This window comes from Berghia stephanieae, chromosome 1 (assembly GCF_034508935.2).
Source record: "Berghia stephanieae isolate SIO BIC M18660-M18661 chromosome 1, UCSD_Bste_1.3, whole genome shotgun sequence".
Lineage (NCBI taxonomy): Eukaryota > Metazoa > Mollusca > Gastropoda > Nudibranchia > Aeolidiidae > Berghia > Berghia stephanieae.
Genome location: NC_088360.1, coordinates 6422305 through 6445828, shown reverse-complemented (window position 1 = coordinate 6445828; position 23524 = coordinate 6422305). Strand labels below are relative to the sequence as shown.

The 23524-nt window shown below is 31.8% G+C and overlaps 1 protein-coding gene across 1 annotated transcript; it reads left to right on the top strand.

The window, feature by feature from the left end:
- The first annotated feature begins 2948 nt into the window (after positions 1–2948).
- Positions 2949–23090, top strand: LOC144966758 (dynein light chain Tctex-type protein 2B-like). The gene is made up of 2 exons (XM_078903535.1): positions 2949–7111; positions 20377–23090. Exons 1-2 carry the CDS (start codon positions 6645–6647, stop codon positions 20624–20626), a joined length of 717 nt encoding a protein of 238 aa, XP_078759661.1. The 5' UTR covers positions 2949–6644; the 3' UTR covers positions 20627–23090.
- The last annotated feature ends 434 nt before the right edge of the window (positions 23091–23524 follow it).

The window sequence follows — 23524 nt, the reverse complement described above, 5'->3', positions numbered from 1 at the left end:
TTTTCTTCTCTACGAATTCTTTCTTCATTTTCTTCTCTACGAATTCTTTCTTCATTTTCTTCTTACGAATTCTTTCTTCTTTTTCTTCTTTTATTTTCTCTTCGCACCATGAAAATATTCTTTCCTGGGGTATTTCTAAGTCCTTTGCGAGACTTAAGTATCTTTTATATGCTTCCATTTTTGCAATAAATTAGTTACGATGTTTTATATATAATATATATTGACAGGATACTGTTACTGAACTGTTTTATTTATTTACACTTTACTGGAATGAAATGTTCTATTTTTAGAAATAACAATGTGTCAAACGCGTGTACTCTAAACTATGTTACTACGAAAAATTTATCACCAATGTTTGTGACTCGTCGCTAGTTTGTGTACAATTATTCGCAATGACGCTAATATAACTAGAGTGTGATAACAATAATAGGATGCCAAAATAATCCCAAGTTATCTATCACTAATATAAACACGACGGCTAGTAGACTCCTTTTTTATTATTTAGTTTTTTAAAGACTCACTTTCAGAACATAATATATAAGTGGTTTTCGGTAACAGTTAATATGCCAAAAATGCATTTAAAACAAATCACTATGCAAAACAAATCACGATGTCTATAGTTACTATGTGATGCCCAACTCATGTAAAAGAGAATAATGAAGGATATATTTACCAACTCAGTTCGTGGCTGGGACCTCTCTCTTGTTCAATGGTTGTTCAACAATTGTAATTAGGCATTGAAGAGTGTTTTAACAGTGATGTCTGAAATGCAAAACAATAAAATATCGTAAGATTTACAATAGTTACAAAATGTGTTCACAACACTGAGTTGATTGGATGATAGGTGAATGAATCGTTATGGAATGTAAACATATTGAAAACAATTCATGAATGAGGCAAACAACAAAATGAAATGAGTGATATAATAACAAAGTGGACAAGGAATGAATGAATGAATGAAAAACTGAGTGAATAGATGAATGAATGAATGGATAATGTATGAATGAAAGAATGAAGGGAGGAATAAATGTATGAATGAATGGATAAATGAGTGAATAAACGAATGAATGGATGAATGAATGAATAAATAAATGAATGAACAATGAATGAATGAATAATTTATAAATGAATAAATGAATGAAGGAATGAATCAATAAAATGCTATTCAATTTGAATGAAAGAATGAATGGATAAATTGCTATTCCATTTAAATGAAGAAATGAAAAAGAAAAAAAAATTAATCCTGTAAATAGGGAGTTCAATTAAAATATGAACAAGTGGGGCAATTAAGTGTTTTACAATTTAAACTTTAAAGTTAGATGAAATAGATATATGTAACTAAATAAATTCAAAATTTTTTATATTGTTCCCCTCCAAAATGTCATGGTCTCAAGTGAGTAAAGAGCTACTCGACTATGCATAAAGATATATGTAGAATAAGGCCCCAGAATTTACTAGTTACTATAAATGAAAAACAATTAACGATTTGTTTACAATGAAATAAAAATAATGATGAAATTTAATTAAAAGGATAAACAGTGATCGTGGCAGTTACAAATAAGATATGAATATTTTACGTAACTTATGATAATATGTCAGGTTCATAAGTTTACGTTTCCAGGCAGTTGATGGGCTTGGATGATCTATTCCTCTGATAACAGGATCGGACTCGTAAAATTCCACTTCCAGGCAATTGGTAAGAGGTTATTGTGTAGTCCTTTGACAGCGGGCTTGGGTTTGATCCTTGAAGATTATACAATCAAAGTTTAAAAGCTCCGGCGTCTTAATGGTGTAGATATAATATCTACAAAGTCCCAAAAGATAAAAATCTTCCAGTATATATATAGGAATAGAGCGACTGGCCGTCCTACTACTACTACTACTACTACTACTACTATACTACTACTACTATTACTACTACTACATACTACACTACTTACTACTACTACTACTACTACACTACTACTACTACTACACTACTACTACATTACTACTACTACTACTACTATACTACTACTACACTACTACTACTACTACTACTGCTGCTTCTGCTGCTCTAATACTACTACTACTACTACTAACTACTACTACTACTACTATACTACTACTACTACTACTATTACTACTCTAATACTACTACTACTACTACTACTACTACTACTACTACTACTACTACTACTACTACTACTACCACCACCACCACCACAACTACTTCGAATATAATCTTTCCAGGTTACTGACTTATCCTGAGAGCATTTGTCATCGATTTTTACGGTGACATTGAATAATAAATCTGATTAACCTATATGAATCTTATGGATCTGACTTTAATCGAAATGTATCTCGCTTGAGTTGTCACTAACAATTCAATGCTCGTGTGCTTGTAGGATATGAAATTAAAATGAATACAGCAGCTTCAACCAAGAGCAAAATATCAAACCATGATAGATTTGGGCTCAACTTCTTCTTCCACAACAAATACAATAGAAATGGCAATAGATTATAAAGAAAAGTATTTTTTCCAGAGCCTTAAGCCCGATCGAACGGAGTACCACGGAGTAGAATTTACAGACAGAAATATTGCCTTTTTATTTGAAATGCTCCAAATCTATCCCAATGTCGATTACCTTCCGTCGATTCTACAATAGACCCTGTTTACTATGACCAAATTTTTGTTTCAGGTCTGGGTTGATTCCTCGTGACACGTAATATTTTATCCAACCTAAATAAACTTTGAGGCTTTGTTATATTGAGATATGACACTTGCCTTCGGACCCGTCTCAGGTACGAGTCCTGCTCTGAGCGGCTAAAAGTTGAGTTATTATAAAGAGCTAATTGGATTCAATAGTCTGATGTCACGTCGCCCAGCAACAGAGGCCATCGTGGTTCTAAACAAAGAAAACCGGTACTTTCTATTCTTCATGCTGGCTAGAACTTTTCATCTGTCTTGTGATCAGAATGTGTAAAAGTCAAAACATGATCAGATTTATGTTTTTTCCCCTCTGGATACGCTTTTATGCTCGTTGGAGAAATATTTCACAAGAGCTTCGCCATTGTTCCGATAGTTTAGAGCCAGTTACCTAGTTACCATGCGTCATTACGAGGGAAGTGACGTTACGACTGTTGAAGCGTATTTGTCTCTGTCGAGAAAATTGTAACATGTGTAGTGTCTCGTACTACATGTTTAGTGTTGCTGTTAGTCAGGGACCCATTATAAAGCGTCATTAGCACGTTTAGTAGATATTGCGCTATATAAATGCTCATTATTTCTTTCGGTGAGGGATAAAGATCGCGAAAGACCACATCCATCTGTGTAAGGACCCTCTTTATCTTTTATTATCTGAAGAGGAAATTTCCTTTGAGAAGATAGTGATTCCATAAGATGAATAGCTGTTTAAAAGCTCTCAAGTGAAACTCGAATCAATGTATAGTCCATTGAAACGATTCTCCATAAACATCTTACCGTGAATAAGATGTCTGCATGCTTTCACCGTTCTCTATGACTGGATTACAAGAGAAAACTGTCAGTACAACCCGAGAATGGAAAACGGTTAAAAAGGTTTCATCGCCTAATTGGATTAATTGCAAATAATATTTACATTTATCAGGGTCATTAGATAAGTTCCCGGAATCGGGTAGGAGCAGTAAAGATAATATCTATATTTCTATAAGCAAACCATGAAACATCCTTTAGTGGAAATTCCCGCAAATTTTCATTGATTTATGTTCACATTTTGATCACAATGAACAAATATGTGACGGCATATCCCAGTAATTGTGTCAACAACAAAATGGAGCTCAACAGACACGATTTTCGAGCCATGATTTATCACATTTTGAAAGAGTTGAATGTATCAGTTTGTTATGAAACTTTGCAAATTCTATTTTTGGAATCTGCTCCATCAAAATCTTAAATACATTTCTGGTTGTGAATTTAAAAGAGGTTGGCAATCCCTCAAAAATGATGACCGTGAAGGTCGACCTACGTGCGCTGTAACGGAAAAGTCAGTGTCTTCTAATAAGGTTATGATTGAAAATGATGCTATCATGAGATAGGGCATTCCGTTTGCATTTCATCACCTAGTTTGGAAGATACTGCACGAATGCTTTAATGTCACAAGGTGTCCGCTCGATGTATACCTCACCAACTCGCCGATGAACCAAAGCAACAACGTGTCCAATTTTGCACCACTACGATTCAACGATTCGATGAAGGTCTAGGAATGTGGAAAACATCGTGACTGGTGATGAAACATGGATTTATTTGTATGACCCTCAAACACAGCGCCAATCTAGAGAGTGGCTCTTTCCTGGTAAGACTCCACCTCTGAAAATCAAGCTATCTCGCAGCATTGGAAAGCAAATGGTGGCTAGCTCCAAGACAGACGCATTGTCACCTCAGATTGGAATGTTAATCACTGTATACGGACAATTTTAGGGAGGTAGAGAAAATGGCGTGCAAAGACAGATACAATGGGGTTGATATGGCACCATGACAACGCTAGTGCTCATTCAGCTATTGCAACAGTGCAGTTCTTGACTGAAATCAGCGTTCAAATCCTAACCCACCCTCCATATTATCCCGACCTGGCCCCCTGTGACTTCTTTTTGTTCCCATTTGTCAAGGAAAAATTCCGTGCGATTAAATTTGAGATTCCTGATGATGAAATAAGGGCACTTGAAGATGAAATTTCAGCCACACAACAGGAAATATAACAAAACTGCTTTGATTCTTGGATTAAGAGGATAAAACTTTCCATCCAAGCTCAATGAGAGTACTTTAAGAAGCTGTGTAAATTTGATGGTAATGCCATTATTCCTCATAACCGATTCCGGAAACTTATCAAATGACCTTCGTATATCTTATTTTGAATGCCAGTATTGAGAATTATATGGGAAATAAAATTTTCACTAAAATCATAGAAACCACAAATTACAAATAGAGCTGATCCCTACTCTTTAAAATTCTTATTTCCCTCGTCTTTTTCTTTACGCACTGTGTTTTACGCATTATTTTTAATCTGGGCTCTTTTGTACCAGTGTTTCTTAGAAACCAAACACTAGAATTTGCTTACTTATCGCTATCATTTTTCTCGACTAAAAATGATTGAATTATTTTTCACCTATCTAACTTTAACGTGAACAATTTCTGTTTTTACTCTTTTTGTTATTGGCAGAAGAAGGGGTTTGAGCCCGAAACGTTCCGTATTCGCAATGTTTTCTTTTATGAAGTTGTTTTATTCATTTTTGTACATGAGATAAATATTGAATATCCAATAAAAGCACAAAACACTAGATGAACAAATTAAACAATGTGGCAGAAATTAAATGCAAATGTGTGATGAAACTACATTAATTCCTCTAGCTCTGTGTGAAGACATTATATTGGCCAAGCTTTGTGTGGGTTGTGTACCGCTGTGTATAATTGATGTTATCTAGTCGGCGGGAGTACCAGTGAGTTCCTACATGGTGAACGGGGCAAATTATTACGCTTTAAATCCCAGGTTTGAGAGGTTTTTTTTTCTTCAAGAAAGGGTCATTTTAATCGATCGATATTTTGAAGGACGAGTTTTCTGGCCAAATTTTTATCTATGTGTTTTTCCGGTGTATGGCAGTTAACTGGTTGAGGGGAGGGAGTTTTGGTTGATTTCAAAAGACTTAACTTTACTAGTTTCGATCATTTTGATTTTGAATTCAATTTTCTTCATCTAGATTATTCTGATACATTACCCGATTGGCATAATTGGGTCACATACTTATTTAAAATCTCGTTTGAAGTTTACCTTGTTCCAAAAAATAATTTCCTTTGAGCGTTCTTTGTCTGCTGTCATGTGATTATATTCCCATCACTGCCAATGTCATAACCTCAAACATATCGTAGTCGTGATCGCAAAACAAAGACAAAAAATGACTAAGGTGATTCTTTTAACAAGTCATGTCAACATTATTCAGTGGAGGTCAAAGATTGGTGTAAAGATTAAAACACAATAACTGCCGTTAATGCCTTAAGCTAATGTTTGCTTCGACTGACCTTACTGTAGTTAATGAGATTAACTAAATAGGTGTTTGGAGCGATAAGCCATTCGCTTTGTTTTGCCAGATATTTGGCTTACCATACTTCGATACAATCAATGCCGTATCAACAAAGAACACAATACGAGTAGTGGATGGAGTTACAATTGCATAACACGAGTTGAAAGACTCGGTTATATTTAGTTGTGGTTTCACTAGTATTGTTATTGGTAGTGTTCCTCTGGGGATCTTTTTTGTATATTCTCGGACGATCTCTCGCTTTTCGCTTTTTTTCATTTTTTTCTTCAGTGTTTTGGAGTTCAGTCAGTTCAGTGAAATCATCTCGTGTATAAGAATAATACAGCTATACTGTGGTAAACATTGTCGTATGCCTATAATTTGACAGGATTCTATTTGCACTATAGATTATTGATTTTGTGTGTGATTAGATATTTAAGACACAATTAAGCAAAAGCTTTTACACACAGTCACAACTATTTTATTGAATACAAAATATGTGTAAATTCGTTAATATCAGGTAATAATACAGTATATCAAGGCCAACATCTGCTGTATTAAAAAAACTATAACTGGATAGGATTGTTTCCAAAACACCAACGAATCAAAACAAAATGATGAAGAAAGCATCAATCCCCCTTGCGGCCAGGCCGGAGGGAGCGACCCTCACCATCACCAAGCCCCAGACTCCTGGTGTTATGGGCGATAAGAAAGGTGGCGGTGGAAACTTGCTCATGAAAAAACTACTGGCAAAAAACAGGGCTGAAGAAACATCAGAGACTGACAGTAGCAGAGAGGAATCTGGGAAGAGAAACAGTTTGGCTCTCGGCGCGCGGTCCAGTATATCTGGAGGAAGTGCAAGCATGGCGCGAATGAGTATCGGTGGTTTAATGGCCAGTAGACGCTTTGCTAAGAGATTGATGAGCAGGGCAGCGGAAAAGCGAGAGAGCACGATGGGGGAGTCGATACCAAGTGTCTTATATGAGCCAGCATACCGCCTGGAACCCAAAGCCAAGTTTGAATCAAGCGCTGTTTTGGCGATTGTAAAGGACGTAATCGATAATCGAGTAAAAGACATGAAGTAAGCACCTATCTATCGTTCTCCTCGCCGTCCTCGTCGCCATCATCATCATCATCATCATCATCATCATCATCATCATCATCATCATCATCATCATCATCATCATCGTCATCATCATCATTCATCATCATCATCATAATGATATCATTATATTATACAATATTATTATTATTATTATTATTATTTTATTATCATTATTATTATTATTATTATTATTATTATTATTATATATTATTATTATTTTATTATTATTATTATTATTATTATTATTATTATTATTATTATTATATTATTATTATTATTATTATTATTATATTTATTATTATTATTATATTATTATATAATAATAATAATAATAATAATAATAATAATAATAATAATAATAATAATAATAATAATTATTATTATTATTATTATTATTATTATTATTATTATTATTATTATTATTATTATTATTCATAAAAATAATCATGATAATGATGAAATGATGATGATATGATGATAGATGATGATGATGATGATGATGATGAGATGATGATGTGATAATGAATGGTGATGATGATATGAATAATATATAAATATAATAATAATAATAATAATAATAATAATATAATAATATATAATATAATTATAATAATAATAATAATATATAATAATAATATAATAATAATAATAATATATATATAATAATAATAATAATAATAATAAAAAATAATAATAATAATAATAAAAATAATAATAAATAATAATAATAATAATAATAATAATAATAATAATAATAATAATAATATATAATAATAATATATAATAATAATAATAATAATAATAATAATAATAATAATAATAATAATTAATAATAATAATAAAATAATAATAAAATAATAATAAATAATAAAATAATAAAATAATAATATATAATAATAATAATAATATAATAATAATAATAATAATAATAATAATAATAATAATAATAATAATAATAAATAATAATAATAATAAAATAATATAATAATAATAATAATATTAATAATATATAATAATATATATAATATAATAATAATAATAATAATAAAATAATAATAATAATAATAATAATAATAATAATAATATAATAATAATAATAATATAAGATAATAATAATAATAACATATAAAATAATAATAATAAAATATAATAATAAGTAATATATAAGTAATAATAATAACATTAATATGATGATAATAGTAATAATAATAATGATGATAAAAAATAATAATAATATTAATAACAGCAACAACAGCAAGACAATAATAACATAACATGTGGTATAGGGCAAAATAGGATAAGATCCTTTGAATGCCCTTAATATTAATTAGTAATGCCATAAATCTATTGATTAAATATTACAATAACGATACACGTGGTAAAGATAGTATTTCAACTTAAATGTACTCATGCGGTGTACAAACATATATCTTTAACCGTGACATGCAAAGCGCACACACAACCACACACACACACACACACACACACACACACACACACACATACACACGCGTATAGAAGATAACCATAATAATATAATAATGCATAATATATACATACAAGATTGAAAGCCATGTCAACAGCAGAGCAAACAAGTATTATTCGTCACATATAAATCTCCAATCATATAATTCCCTGTCTACTAACACCTTGAAATAATCCATAGATTTTGCATTCTTTGTTTCAAATTTCAAACTGTTCCATTTCTGAACAATACGAATACCGAACCAGTTTTGTCTTATGTTTGTTTTGCATCTAGAGACAAACATCTTAAACTTGTCCCCTCTAGTAAAAGTAATATTAGAATATGAAAAAAAAATCAGAAAAGTCTATCCTATCCAGACCATGTACCAATCTATAAACCTGAATTAAATCCCCACGAATTCTTCTATATTTCAAGCTGGGTAAGTCAAGAAATTCTAACCTTTCCTTATAAGATAAATACTGTATTGTATAATTTTTTTTGGTAGCTCGCCTCTGTACACTTTCAATACTAATAGATTGTCTTTTATATAATGGGCTCCAGATGCAATTTCCGTATTCTAGAATTGGTCGAACGAGCGATTTATACAAATATAAAAATGTGGTTTTATCAAGACTTATAAAGGTTCTATATATTATTCCCATCATTCTGTTTGCACGGCTTACACAATTATCAATATGTAAATCAAAATTCAAATGTGAATCAAAAGTAACTCCCACATCCTTTTCATAACGCACAACGGAAAGTAGATTTGACATAGAAGTATCGGTAAAATAATTATGACATGGATTATTTTTTCCTATATGTAATACTTTACATTTCGAAACATTAAAATCCAAATGCCATGTTGTAGACCATTTGAAAAGTGAAAATATATCATTTTGTAGAATGTTATGATGTTCAGTTGTACTATAGATCTTTGTATCGTCTGCAAACAGTTTGCAGGCTGAATTTATGTCACATGGTAAATCATTTATATATAAAAGAAATAAAAGTGGTCCCAATACGCTTCCTTGGGGTACACCGCTAATTACATTCTTAAAATCCGACCCCACACCATTGACAATGACCCTTTGTATTCGATTATTAAGAAAGTCTTTAATCCAGTTAAAGATATTCCCTTTAAATCCATATGTTTTTAGTTTAATGAATAATCTCTCATGAGGTACAGAATCAAAAGCCTTGCGGAAATCAAGATAAACAACATCAATGCATTGATCACGATCAATTAACTTGGTAAAATCCTCCATCACCTGTAAAAGTTGAGTAATGCATGATCTCTTTGATCTAAAACCATGCTGGTTATTGTTTAGCATCGTATGACTTTCAAGAAAGTCCATTATTCGGTCTTTCAAGATAGACTCCATAACCTTACAGAGTATGCATGTTAAGCTGATGGGTCTATAGTTTGCAGCATCTAGTTTGCTTCCCTTTTTATGAATGGCAGTAACATTGGCTTGTTTCCATTCAATGGGTAAGGTACCAGATTCAAGAGACTTATTATATATTGTTGATAGCGGCTGTGATATTTCAAAGGCCACTTCTTTCAGTAAACGGGATGAAGGGAACCGAGTCCCATGCTTTTCGTCACGTCTAAATTCAACAATTTTGCAAGTATGTCTTCTTGTGTAATATAAAATTCGGGACGTTTAATTGATTTGTAACATTGAACGTTGGTATATTTGTAGTGTCTTCTTGAACAAACACAGATGAAAAATAATTATTTAAAACATTAGCTAATATCTATATCCGAAGTAACCTTGGTACCATCATCTTTCAGTAAAACACTAACACCTGGTTTTCTTTTCAACTTTCTGTTTACGTATCTCCAAAAGCCTTTCGGACTACTCTTACATTCGTGTGCCAATGTACATTCATACGTTTTCACAGCATTTTGAATCGTGTATTTGGTATTATTTCTAACCTTGACATAATTATGAAAATTATCTGTTGTAGGATACTTTTTGAATTTCTTATACAATTTATGTTTCTTATTAATTGTACGTTTAACGTTTTTTGTCAACCACAATGGTTTATTAGAACTAAATTTTTTGTTACATCTTAATGGAATGTGTTTAGATTCTATACATTTTAGTTTGTTTTTAAAAAACACCCACGCTTCATTCACACCGTAGCCTTCAAGTGTATCCCAATTCACGGCATTTAGGTCTTCTCTACAAGAGTTGTAATTACCTTTGAAATAATCAAAATAAACATCAAAAGGATGTTTGGCGGATGAAAGATTTAACGATATAAGAAGTGAGTCATGATCACTTTTACCCACCAAAGGCAAATGGTCAATGTTATTAATCCAATAATCATCGTTACATATTACCAAGTCGAGTATATTACTAGTTTGGTTCAGTCGGTGTCTCGTAGCCTGTGTCACCAGCTGAATAAAGAAAGCATCCCTAATTGCCTCGACAAATAGATAGTCGGGAAAAGTTAGACATGGTTCTGTCCATTTAATGTTAGGAAAATTATAATCTCCGACAATGATCACCCAATCAAATTTCATTCTACCTACTGACTGTAAGGTTTCTTTTATATCCCTAATGAAAGTTAATTTGTCTGAATTATGAGACCTATATATATTTCCTACAAGTATGTGTAAATTATTATATTCAAAATCACACCATACACTTTCACTAATTATAGGATGATCAAAAGAGAATATATTGGCATTAACACAATCCAAAACATAGATAGCAACATCCCGACTTGGGTAATCATTCAAAAATAAGTTATACCCATCGATAAAAAATTCAATTTCTAAATCAATCTCAAGTTCAATTTTTGGCATAATTTCAGTAAGACATATTATCATGGGATTATGCTTCTGTATCATACATGTTAATTCTGATCGTTTGTTAAGCAAGCTATCGACATTAGAATATAATACAACAAAATCATAATTTGACAAAGGAAGATGAAAAGGCACATTTGTTGAGGTGTCACTATCAGGTGTTCCAGACAGGTCTGTGATAAGTCATTGGTCTGAGTTTTGTCGTGTCGATTTAAGGCGTCCTGAATGAAATTCTCTTCCCCCGGGACTGTAATAGGTTTTGCGTTGGGTTTGGTGATGGTCTATCTGGCGTTGTGATGGTAGAGGGGTTGTCGACGTGATGCACATTTGGTCTTCAGTCTGTTTAATTGTACGAATTCGAGGGCTGGGCGTGTCGGCGCCAGTTGATTGTATTTGGGCATCGAGGGGACTGTCTGGATCCAACCTCATAATAATAATAATAATAATAATAATAATAATAATAATAATAATAATAATAATAATAATAATAATAATAATAATGATATAATAATAATAATAATATTTATAATAATAATAATAACAATAATAATAATAATAATAATACTAATAATAATAATAATAATAATAATAATAATAATAATAATAATAATAATAATAATTTCCTACTACTACTACTACTGCTACTACTACTACTACTACTACTACTACTACTACTACTACTACTACTACTACTACTACCACTACTACTACTACTACCACTACTACGACTACTAGTAGCATTCGCATGAATGATAATGACGCTAGTACTACTAATGCTGCTGCTGTTACTACTACTACTACTACTACTACTACTACTACTACTACTACTACTACTACTACTACTACTACTACTACTACTACTACTACCATTACTACTACTACTACTACTACTACTACTACTTCTACTACTACTACTACTACTACTACTACTACTACTACTACTACTACTACTACTACTACTACTTCTACTTCTACTCCTACTACTACTACTACTACTACTACTACTACTACTACTACTACTGTAAGAGAGTAAGCCTATGCAAAAGGTTATCTAAGAAATTTGGTGCAAAACTGTCAATTATATATATCAGCAAATGGGTTTAGTGAGTACATAGTGCAGGCATATCAGTTAAGCTTGGTCAGTGCATGACACGTGTGGGCAGTTTTATGTCCAAGCTATTTGAGACGCATGACACGTGTGCGCAGTTTTATGTCCAGGTTACTTGAGACCGTTTGTGTCAAAGTTACTGGACAGGTTATCATGTTGAGTACTATTTAATCAATCATTCTTAAATTGGTTTAGGGGTGTTGAAACAGGTGAAAGGGGCATTTATCAAAATAATGTTATATCATAAAAGGCGGGGTTTAACATCAATATGTAGGAATTGACGTTTCAGGGTTGATTATGATTTGGTCTTACTCTTAGGGGTTGGATTATAGACTGACAGGGAACTGTCAATAACTGCAAGGGGGCGTGGAAACAATGGAACTGTGGGTAAAATTTTGATAGGGATAAAAGAGGATGTTTCAAGGAAAACAGGATTAGAATTCTGCATTCAACTTGACCATGAGCTGCACACTTTAAACCTTTTGTGCTCACCATCATTTATTTGCTTTTACGGACTTAGAAATATTCCACGTATATTGAAAATGGTTACTTAGGCAAAATTGACTTTACATGTGGACTGATTTTACGGATTTTCAATTTATGAAACTGATTGAATTATGACCATGCTATTTGATTTGGATTTGGAATTTATCATGATTTGGATTTCGGAATTATCACAACAAATAAATAAAGCTGTAAGAAATGAAACTTGGAATCTAGATTTTTATTTGAATGTCTTGATGTTGTGCATTCAATTATCATCACCGGACCCTGAACTCTTTCGTCATTATTAACATCTACAACACGACGCAAAGGATAATACTACCATCTATGAAAAACACCACTATGCGATCATAAGCCATTACATATGTGTGCAACTACGCAACATTATGTATCTTATTTGGTGCTTTATCAAAATAATGTTATATCATAAAAGGCGGGGTTTAACATCAATATGTAGGAATTGACGTTTCAGGTTTGAATATGATTGGGTCTTACTATTAGGGGTTGGATTATAGACTGACAGGGAACTGTCGAAACTACAAGGGGGCGTGGAAACAATGGAACTGTGGGTAAAATTTTGATAGGGATAAAAGAGGATGTTTCGAGGAAAACGGGATGATTATTAGGATTATTCGGATTCAACTTGACCATGAGCTGCACACTTTAAACCTTTTGTGCTCACCATCATTTATTTGCTTTTACGGACTTAGAAATATTTCACAAATATTGAAAATGGTTACCTAGGCAAAATTGACTTTACATGTGGACTGATTTTACGGATTTGGAACTTATGAAACTGATTGAATTATGACCATGCTATTTAATTTGGATTTGGAATTTATCATGATTTGGATTTTGAATTTATCACAAACAAATAAAACTGTAAGAAATGAAACTTGGAATCTGGACTTTTATTTGAATGTTTTGATGTTGTGCATTCAATCATCATCACCGGCCCTTAAACTCTTTCGTCATTATTAACATCTACAACACAACGCAAAGGATAATATTACTATCTATCAAAAACACCACTATGCGATCATAAGCCATTACATATGTGTGCAACTACGCAACATTATGTATCTAATTTGGTGCCGTGACCAGGATTCGAACCTGGGTTGTTGCGGTGTTAACATCTATTAAAGTTTTTGTGAGACTCGAATTTTGAAGTGAAAATTGTGAACAGATAGGAAAATAGTTTTATTTGGGAAAGAAAATGAATATCAATTTTGAAGGTGAAGCAGTGGAATTATTTTGTATTGAAATATGAAAAAAAATATTGAAATTATAGATGATTCCTAAAATTCTGACAAAAGACGATATTTAAAAAAATAAATAAATATACTAAATAATATTTAAATTAAGAGTCACAGATAGAAAAGGAAATTTTAAAAAAATATAGATATATAGGGCAATATATTATATTCAAAAAGTGAAAACAATATATTATAGAACGGCAAAATAACAATAATAATAATAATAATAATAATAATAATAATAATAATAATAATAATAATAATAATAATAATAATAATAATAATAATAATAATGCATTGATGCTATACGTATTTTATTTAATTAAAAAGAAGAGAGGGAGAGATGAAAATAAAAATTGCAGAATTTAAATGAATATTTTAGTGCGTTTTATTTTTCAAAATAAATGAAAATGCGTTTACTTACAATCAAGCGTTTCGGAATAGATCTTCGAATATTAATTTGTACCGTTAATGGCAATGTTTTGTTAATATCAGTAACAAAGATGTGTCGATTTTTATTTCAATGTTTTTATGTTACTGTTGGAATTACATTGACAGTTGGTCATTCTTTAATGTTGTTACGTTTTATTTTCTGTCAAAATGACTCAAGACGACGATGGCAATAACAACACGTAAATTATAAGTTTTGATAATTGAAAAATGTCTTATGGTATTTATTGTCATATTACAACATCATTGATTATATTTTTCTCCCGTCGGTAGGGATGAATTGGTAGGTTGATCTTGACTCTTTGAGATTCATGGGTTCATGGCAAAGAGCAAAGTTTTATATCTGTTTGTTTTCTTGGTAATAAATGTGTGGTTAACGCAGCCAAGTAATCGACAACAGAGCTAATTTTATATTTGTAATGAGATATGGCGTTATAATAGATTACATAAGACATTTGGATTTTATCACCGGAAATTAAGTTGAAATGATTTATGCGGAATATGAGTCAATCGTTGTTTTGTTTAGTTTTGTTTTGAAACGCGTTTCATCGTGATTTTTAAAAGGAGACATATTCTCATAATAACGGAATAACGGACTTTTGGTTTAAAGTCGGAGAACAAATAAAATGACGGAGTATTAATTATTATGAAAGACTGATGTCTTGTAATGGGAGTTAAAATGTTATTACGGAAGAATAACAAAATATTGAAAATGCATTATCATGTCATGTGAGCTGATAATATTTGTGACACAAGTGGTTAACTTGTTAAGAATCAGCGAATTATAAGTAACCCATACGGTAAAATGCTGTAAATGCATATTGGGTAAATAAGCGCAGTGATGTAAGACGCGGTAATTAAAGTGCACACGATTTAAATTAGGAGACGCAGGAATGAGGCGTTCGGGAATATTTTATTTTGCGTTTGATTAAAGCGCTTGGTTTAACATTATGAAATGATACAGAAGGCGGATCATTTTTATAAATACGATGCGCGTGGTTAAAGCGCACACAATTATCAATGCTATATTAAGAGGCGCGAGATAACGTCGCAATGAGTTATATGAATATTTTTATAAGCCGAGGGCAAAGGCGCGAAACATTGAATTTTTATTGACCAGAGTGTATATCGTTTCTGCGAATATTTTGATTATCATATTTTTCTCCTATCGATTTGCTGTTGTAATTGTAATCAATATTTACTGCGTGGTTTGAATTTAACATTTATATCATAAAGTGTGTAACTGAGTTGAAGAAGAAGTTATGTTCAATTGTCAAATCTTAAGTGTGTAATCATTCGGCAATCAGTTGAAATGGTAGGAAGTGCTACGATAACATAAACAAAATCATATTTCATTAAATTAGGGATTTTCTAAGGGGAATAATTCGAGTTAATCAAAGGCAGAAGTAGTGTTTGCACTAAAACATGATACAGTCATCACGAAAGAGAACACTTGCAACCATCAGTCATAACGGGAACGCTGATGACAACGACAGAGGCAACTCAAACACAGCCACAACAGAGGTCTGGAAATGTCTTAATCCCTTTGGTCTATCCACGGATACCTTGAAATGGAGTAACAATCTCGACAACCACTACGTCATTGATACGTCCAGAATCAACACAATCTACAGACTACAAACTACACAGCAACCTCAATTACATCGTACCTTCCAACTTATACAAACTTGACAGAATTTATAAAATAATATCTGTATCAACACAGATTTCTTCCATGAACCTTTTTATATTTACATTCTTTATTGAACAATAGGATTACTTGTATTTACTTCTACGACAACAATACCCAACGATGTACGATGTCAATAATTACATAAACGTTCAAGATACGATTGTTTTTACAAAATGATGTCCAATTGTGAACAATACTACTTCCTTCATATGCAGTGGTGAGCGTATTCAAATTTAAACTTATGTCAATACACAAGTGTGCAGCACCCATATCTACAACTTATAAACATTGAATATTATAATAAAGCCTGTCTTAGTATCATTGTAAAAGATAAAGGCTATATATGTATATAAGACAATGCAGGAAAAAGTATCGCAAAACGCCACATGAGCGATTTCCTTGGATTCATTATCGTATGATATTCAACAACCTGCGTTCAAATAACGAAAATATTGTTGACCTTATTCGACCCTACTACATACACTACTAGACTACGTTATTGTTACATCATCTACCTGGTGTGTGGACTCACATCACCCACCGGAACTCTGCAAGATTACATCATCTACCTGGTGTTTGGACTCACGTCACCCACCGGTACTCTACAGATTACATCATCTACCTGGTGTGTACTCACATGCCACCTCATCGAAACTCGATCAACAAACACAGACAATTACAACACACGACCTCTGTCGACTACTACACACGAACTCTTTGTCAACACATGGCTGAGTTCACAACTTTCTTTTGACTTGCTGGATAAGTCAAACTTCATTTAAATTCAAGATCTCGCACACAGTTAATCTTGAATTTTTACAATTTCATCTACAATGAGACTCAACGTATACACAAGACAACCACAAATATCTACGAGGAGAATCGACCCAGATGCCGGAGATGAATGGATTACAGCGACGTCACAAGACCAAGAAACAACCCAACAGGTTAAGCATACGTTTGCTACCTGTAGAGTCTTTTTTCGTCCCAATTCAAAAGACTCGAACAAATACAACACACAAATTGCAAAAGTTGGTCACTTTAGTAACAGCCCACAATCACATACTGTGTTAGATTTTACTTATTTAGTTATTTACACTGTACTAAATATGAATAAGTCGGACAGACTAATGACTGATTATTTACTAAACACTAGATATGTGATGTGAACAAGTCGGACAGACTAATGTCTGATTATTTATTAAACACTAAATATTTGAATGTGAAGACATTATGGTGATAATTCGAAGACATTTACAGAGGAAAAAGTTTTTAATTAATTAACAGTAATTAAAGTGAATTTATGACACTTGGGCTATTCAGTGACCACAACACACACAACAATGCAACACGTAGACTAAATACAATCACCTCAACTCTTATAGTTGATATATTTTTTTCATTACATGAAAACTCATTCTAAATGGAGACAATGACTTAATTAACAATTACTGACAATTTTTACAGGATGACCATTCTCAAAACGAACGGATTACTGAGAAATGTGACCGCTGATGGATGACCTCAAAGAACAATTTGATATCAATGTAGTTGTAAACTACACCGTCGTGACTTAAAAAGCTTAAAAACTGAAACATCAACAATGAACAATGAATGATAATAACTTCAACTTGAATTTTAAAAGGATGATACTGTTATTATTATGATTTATTTTTAAATATTTTTTTTATTACTAATTGAAATGTAATCCTTCGTATATGGATCTAGATGTCTATAATACATTTTTTGTACCACATATTATAAGTAGGAATTAATGTAATAATGTTGTTTAAATGGAATCATACAATATAAGGGAATATACAAGGTACTGGTTTTGATATGCCAGTAAATGAGTAGACATACATGGAAGCTGAGATTATCACCCATGTCGTATAGAGTTGAATTTGAGATTGAATAAGATAACGTGAGTATATCACAAATGGAAATTGAACCATCCTTTTTCACGCAATAAAATGTATGTGTGATGGGATATGACGAGAATTAAACACTTTTATTGCTATGAAGATGGAATTTAAGGTGAAAAGATACTTTTTCTTTGAATTTTTAAATAAATGATATCTTACTGTCGATGTTGTAATACTTTAAAAAAGTTTAATCGATAAATATAAATGTTTTAATCAATTTTGGTGTTGGTAAATCTAAATTTTAATCTCTTTTTGATAGATTTGATGTTGTAATTTGAAAGAAAAAAGAATCTATAATCGATATATATCTATTTAGATGTTGTAATCAAATTTGATGTTTGTGAATTTAATACTTTAAAACCTATAATCGATATATATCTATCTAGATGTTGTAATCAAAATTGATGTTTGTGAATTTAATACTTTAAAACCTATAATCGATATATATGAATGTTGTAATCAACTTTGGTGTTTTTTGAATTTAAAGTTTAAAGTTGTTAAATGTTTAACTGGTATAAGTATTTGTCATTTTAAAAAATATAGACTATTTCTTACATTTGTTTATTGCATTTTAGTTCGACATTAGATATATATTTAATCTCTTACTGTTATTTTTTTAATTGAAATTGTTTTAAGTCAATTTAAATTCTAAGAAAGGGGCGTATGTAAGAGAGTAAGCCTATGCAAAAGGTTATCTAAGAAATTTGGTGCAAAACTGTCAATTATATATATCAGCAAATGGGTTTAGTGAGTACATAGTGCAGGCATATCAGTTAAGCTTGGTCAGTGCATGACACGTGTGGGCAGTTTTATGTCCAAGCTATTTGAGACGCATGACACGTGTGCGCAGTTTTATGTCCAGGTTACTTGAGACCGTTTGTGTCAAAGTTACTGGACAGGTTATCATGTTGAGTACTATTTAATCAATCATTCTTAAATTGGTTTAGGGGTGTTGAAACAGGTGAAAGGGGCATTTATCAAAATAATGTTATATCATAAAAGGCGGGGTTTAACATCAATATGTAGGAATTGACGTTTCAGGGTTGATTATGATTTGGTCTTACTCTTAGGGGTTGGATTATAGACTGACAGGGAACTGTCAATAACTGCAAGGGGGCGTGGAAACAATGGAACTGTGGGTAAAATTTTGATAGGGATAAAAGAGGATGTTTCAAGGAAAACAGGATTAGAATTCTGCATTCAACTTGACCATGAGCTGCACACTTTAAACCTTTTGTGCTCACCATCATTTATTTGCTTTTACGGACTTAGAAATATTTCACAAATATTGAAAATGGTTACCTAGGCAAAATTGACTTTACATGTGGACTGATTTTACGGATTTGGAACTTATGAAACTGATTGAATTATGACCATGCTATTTAATTTGGATTTGGAATTTATCATGATTTGGATTTTGAATTTATCACAAACAAATAAAACTGTAAGAAATGAAACTTGGAATCTGGACTTTTATTTGAATGTTTTGATGTTGTGCATTCAATCATCATCACCGGCCCTTAAACTCTTTCGTCATTATTAACATCTACAACACAACGCAAAGGATAATATTACTATCTATCAAAAACACCACTATGCGATCATAAGCCATTACATATGTGTGCAACTACGCAACACTACTACTACTACTACTAATAATAATAATAATAATAATGAATATTATTATTATTATTATTATTATTATTATTATTATTATTATTATTATTATTATTGTTATTATTATCATATTATTATTATTATTATTATTATTATTATTATTATTATTATTATTATTATTATAATGATAATAAATATTAATAATGATGATAATAGTAATAATAATAATAATAATAATAATGATGATGATGATGATGATGATGATGATGATGATGATGATGATGATGATGATGATGATGATGATAAATAATAATAATAATAATAATAATAATAAAATAATAATAATAATAATTTCCTTCTTTTATCCCCTCCCCCCCCCCCCCCCCCCCCCCCCAACAGATATAACCCAAGAATCGCACCTAACATGAATAGAATATTGGGAGATGAAGTGAAAGACAGAGTAAAGAAACTGAACTATGACCGATACAAGATTATAGTGATTGTGATGATAGGAGAAAAGAAGGGTCAAGGAATTCAAATTGCCAGCAGATGTTCCTGGGATGATAAACTTGACAGTTTCGTTACACATTCATTCCAAAACAAGCATATTTTTTGTACATGTAGTGTTTACGGGACATACAAAGAATAATAACTGTTGGATGACTATGTATGGACGGAGAAATGGTTAGGTTACTTACCTTGAATATGGATTGGAAATGACTTGTGAGAATAATCTTGGTTTGTTGTTTTTTTATTCGAGGCACGACAAAATATTTGAATTTCAAATTCATCATTACAAAACGAACGAACTACACATCATTGAAAAATCAACTCTTGAGAATGAGCACAATTAAATGTTTATTTCATTGGTGTAGGAAACAATGAACAGATTAATAAAACAAAAACGGAATGGAATTTACATTATGTACTGGCAGTAGAATGACTACCTCCATGAACTGAAGTATAGATGGATTTGGTAACAAATAACATAATGGTTGAAATAGTAATGTATGATTAATGGTGGATGAGTAGACGAATGAATGAATAAATGAATAAATAATGAATAAATGAATGAATGAATGAATAAACGAATTAATGAAACAATTAATGAATTATTTGAAAACAAAATAATTCTATAGAATTAGATCCAATATAGATTTTGATACAATCGTTTTTTAAAGGGAATTACGAAATAAAGACTCGTCAAAAGATCAAACACGAAATGAATATATGCAGCATATTGACAAACGACCTTTTTAATTTAGGCTGCACATAATATTATTTTACCTAAATATCTATAAAATCCTATGTCTTCAAGGTTTTGAGATTTTTGTTTATACAAGTTGAGAATTAATTTGATCCATCAATTTCTGATGTGAAATTTTCTGACCAAAACAGAAAAAAAGTTGTTTTTTTCAGTGTAAGACACAGCTGACAAAGAGGACACGAAATTGTGAAATAGTCCCTCTCTTTCTGCTCTATTCTATCACGTATCTTTAAAGAAAAATGTCAATATATATTTAAGTGCACTCACATAAATTCCCCGAAATGCAACAGAACATAATCGGGTTTGAATTACTCGTAAAATGTTTTTGTTAATGTCGGTGGGTCATTTTCAAAAGTAGGAAATCTTTTTAAGTTTTAACCATCTCTGTGGTTCAATGCAATATAAATGATGAAATAAGAGTTTTTAGGGCAGTAATATTTTAAAACTTCGATAACTGTGAAATCTTTCCATGTTCGAAATGCAATATTTTACAAAGATAGTTAATGTGTTTTTCTGAAAAATAGATCATTTCATTGTTAATCACAATGAAGTTGTTTTGAATGGATGTTGTGAGCTTCTTTGGATTGCGGAAAAGGACTTCAGTTTTTTTTCTTCATTTAATTTCAATTTATTCACAGACATCCAATTCTTGACAATTACAATGCAATTTTCCACGGAAGAGACTAGACCATTCGCAAGCGCCGGTTTAGTTGACATATAAAGCTGTGTATCTTCAGTATACATGTGATAATTACGATTGCCTAATGATACCAACAAGAGGTTGGGTATATAAAGTGTATAAAAGGGGAACAATGACTGGTCCTTGAGGTACACCAAAATTCAAAAGATTGTCCGTTTTGCGCTACGGAAACATCGATAAATTATTCGACATTTATGGGACCTAATGGCTCAGGTGGACGATTAAAAAAAAATCTGATAATTTGTGAACAATATTGAAAACAGGTACAGATAGAATAGAAGGAACGAATTTGACTTCACTTAGCTCTTTGTTATCGTATTTAGTTGGCCATTTTCATGAGTAGTTCTCACTCATCAGACTATAGATAGTTCGAAGTTGACGTCACTCGGGTCTTTTGCCATCCCCGTTTATGAGTTATTCTCACTAAACTGTATTAACGTGACTATAAACGATCATGGTTACACAAGGTTTTGTGTGTTGGTTCGTTATACCCCCGGATGGCAATGTTGTGAGCTCCTTAGCCAAGCGCATAATATCTATAAACGTTTAAAGATACACATAGTTTTGTGTGTTGGTACTTTATATCCGGCTGGCGGATATGTTCTTTTAAAAAAACTAAACGCATAGTATCAATAATGTGTAAATTTTATACTTTTACTGTATCATGATTTTTTGATGTAAAACCAGACCGGTTGATCACAGATCTGGGGTCAGTTGTGGGCAGCTCAAAGTTAAGTCGTTGGAAAAAGGTTCTTTACTCACATTCCCTCAATGCACTCAACTGTAAAATGAGTACCTAACCGTTGTCTCAGACACAAAATAAATAAATAAATAAATACATAAATAAATTAATAAATTAATGAAATTGTATTAGCACTATATTGGAGTCATGTCTCGTCCTAGCTGTAAAGCGTTGCTGTTGACGGGATCCTCGATAAAGCGCTTTTAGCAGAGTTAGTTGAATTTGCGCAATTAAAAATCTCAAGTTTTATCTTGTACCATGAATTTCCCATATTAGAAAATGACATGTTTGAATGTACATATAATATAGCTATTTCTTATACTCGACTACATAGATACATGGTGGTATATTAAAAACAATAATTATTACATTCGTTGCAAATAATAAAAAGGACTTATTATCCTTACTATCGACTTACATTCGTTTGTCATCAGATGAGATTTATATTTAATTAAATATTTATCAAAAAACCCTCTCATACTGTTCGAAGAGAGAAATTTACTCCTTTTATTATATTTTTAGGGGGGGGGGGGAGGGGGGGGGGGGCGGAGGATTTGAGATAAGTGGGATAACGATGATGATGATAATGGTGATGATGATGATGATGATGGTGACGATGGTGATGATGATGATTATGATGAAAAATCAAGAAGTGAAGAAAGAAAAGGGGAGAGAGAATGAAATCAAGAAAGAAGAAAACAAGGAAGGAAAGAAAGCATAAAGAATGAAAGCATCCTTAATGGGGTCCCAGTCTAACCGTAACAATTATTTATGTATCATGTAGAGAGAAACATAACGCCTATCAGGCAGTAGTGCCATTTCTTTTCCCGACAGCGAC

Bases quoted from the DNA above. Each gene is read 5' to 3' on its own strand.
- LOC144966758 (XM_078903535.1), top strand. From the start codon at position 6,645: ATGATGAAGAAAGCATCAATCCCCCTTGCGGCCAGGCCGGAGGGAGCG. The intron at 7,112-20,376 runs GTAAGCACCTAT...CCCCCCCAACAG, and splicing joins AATCGAGTAAAAGACATGAA to ATATAACCCAAGAATCGCAC.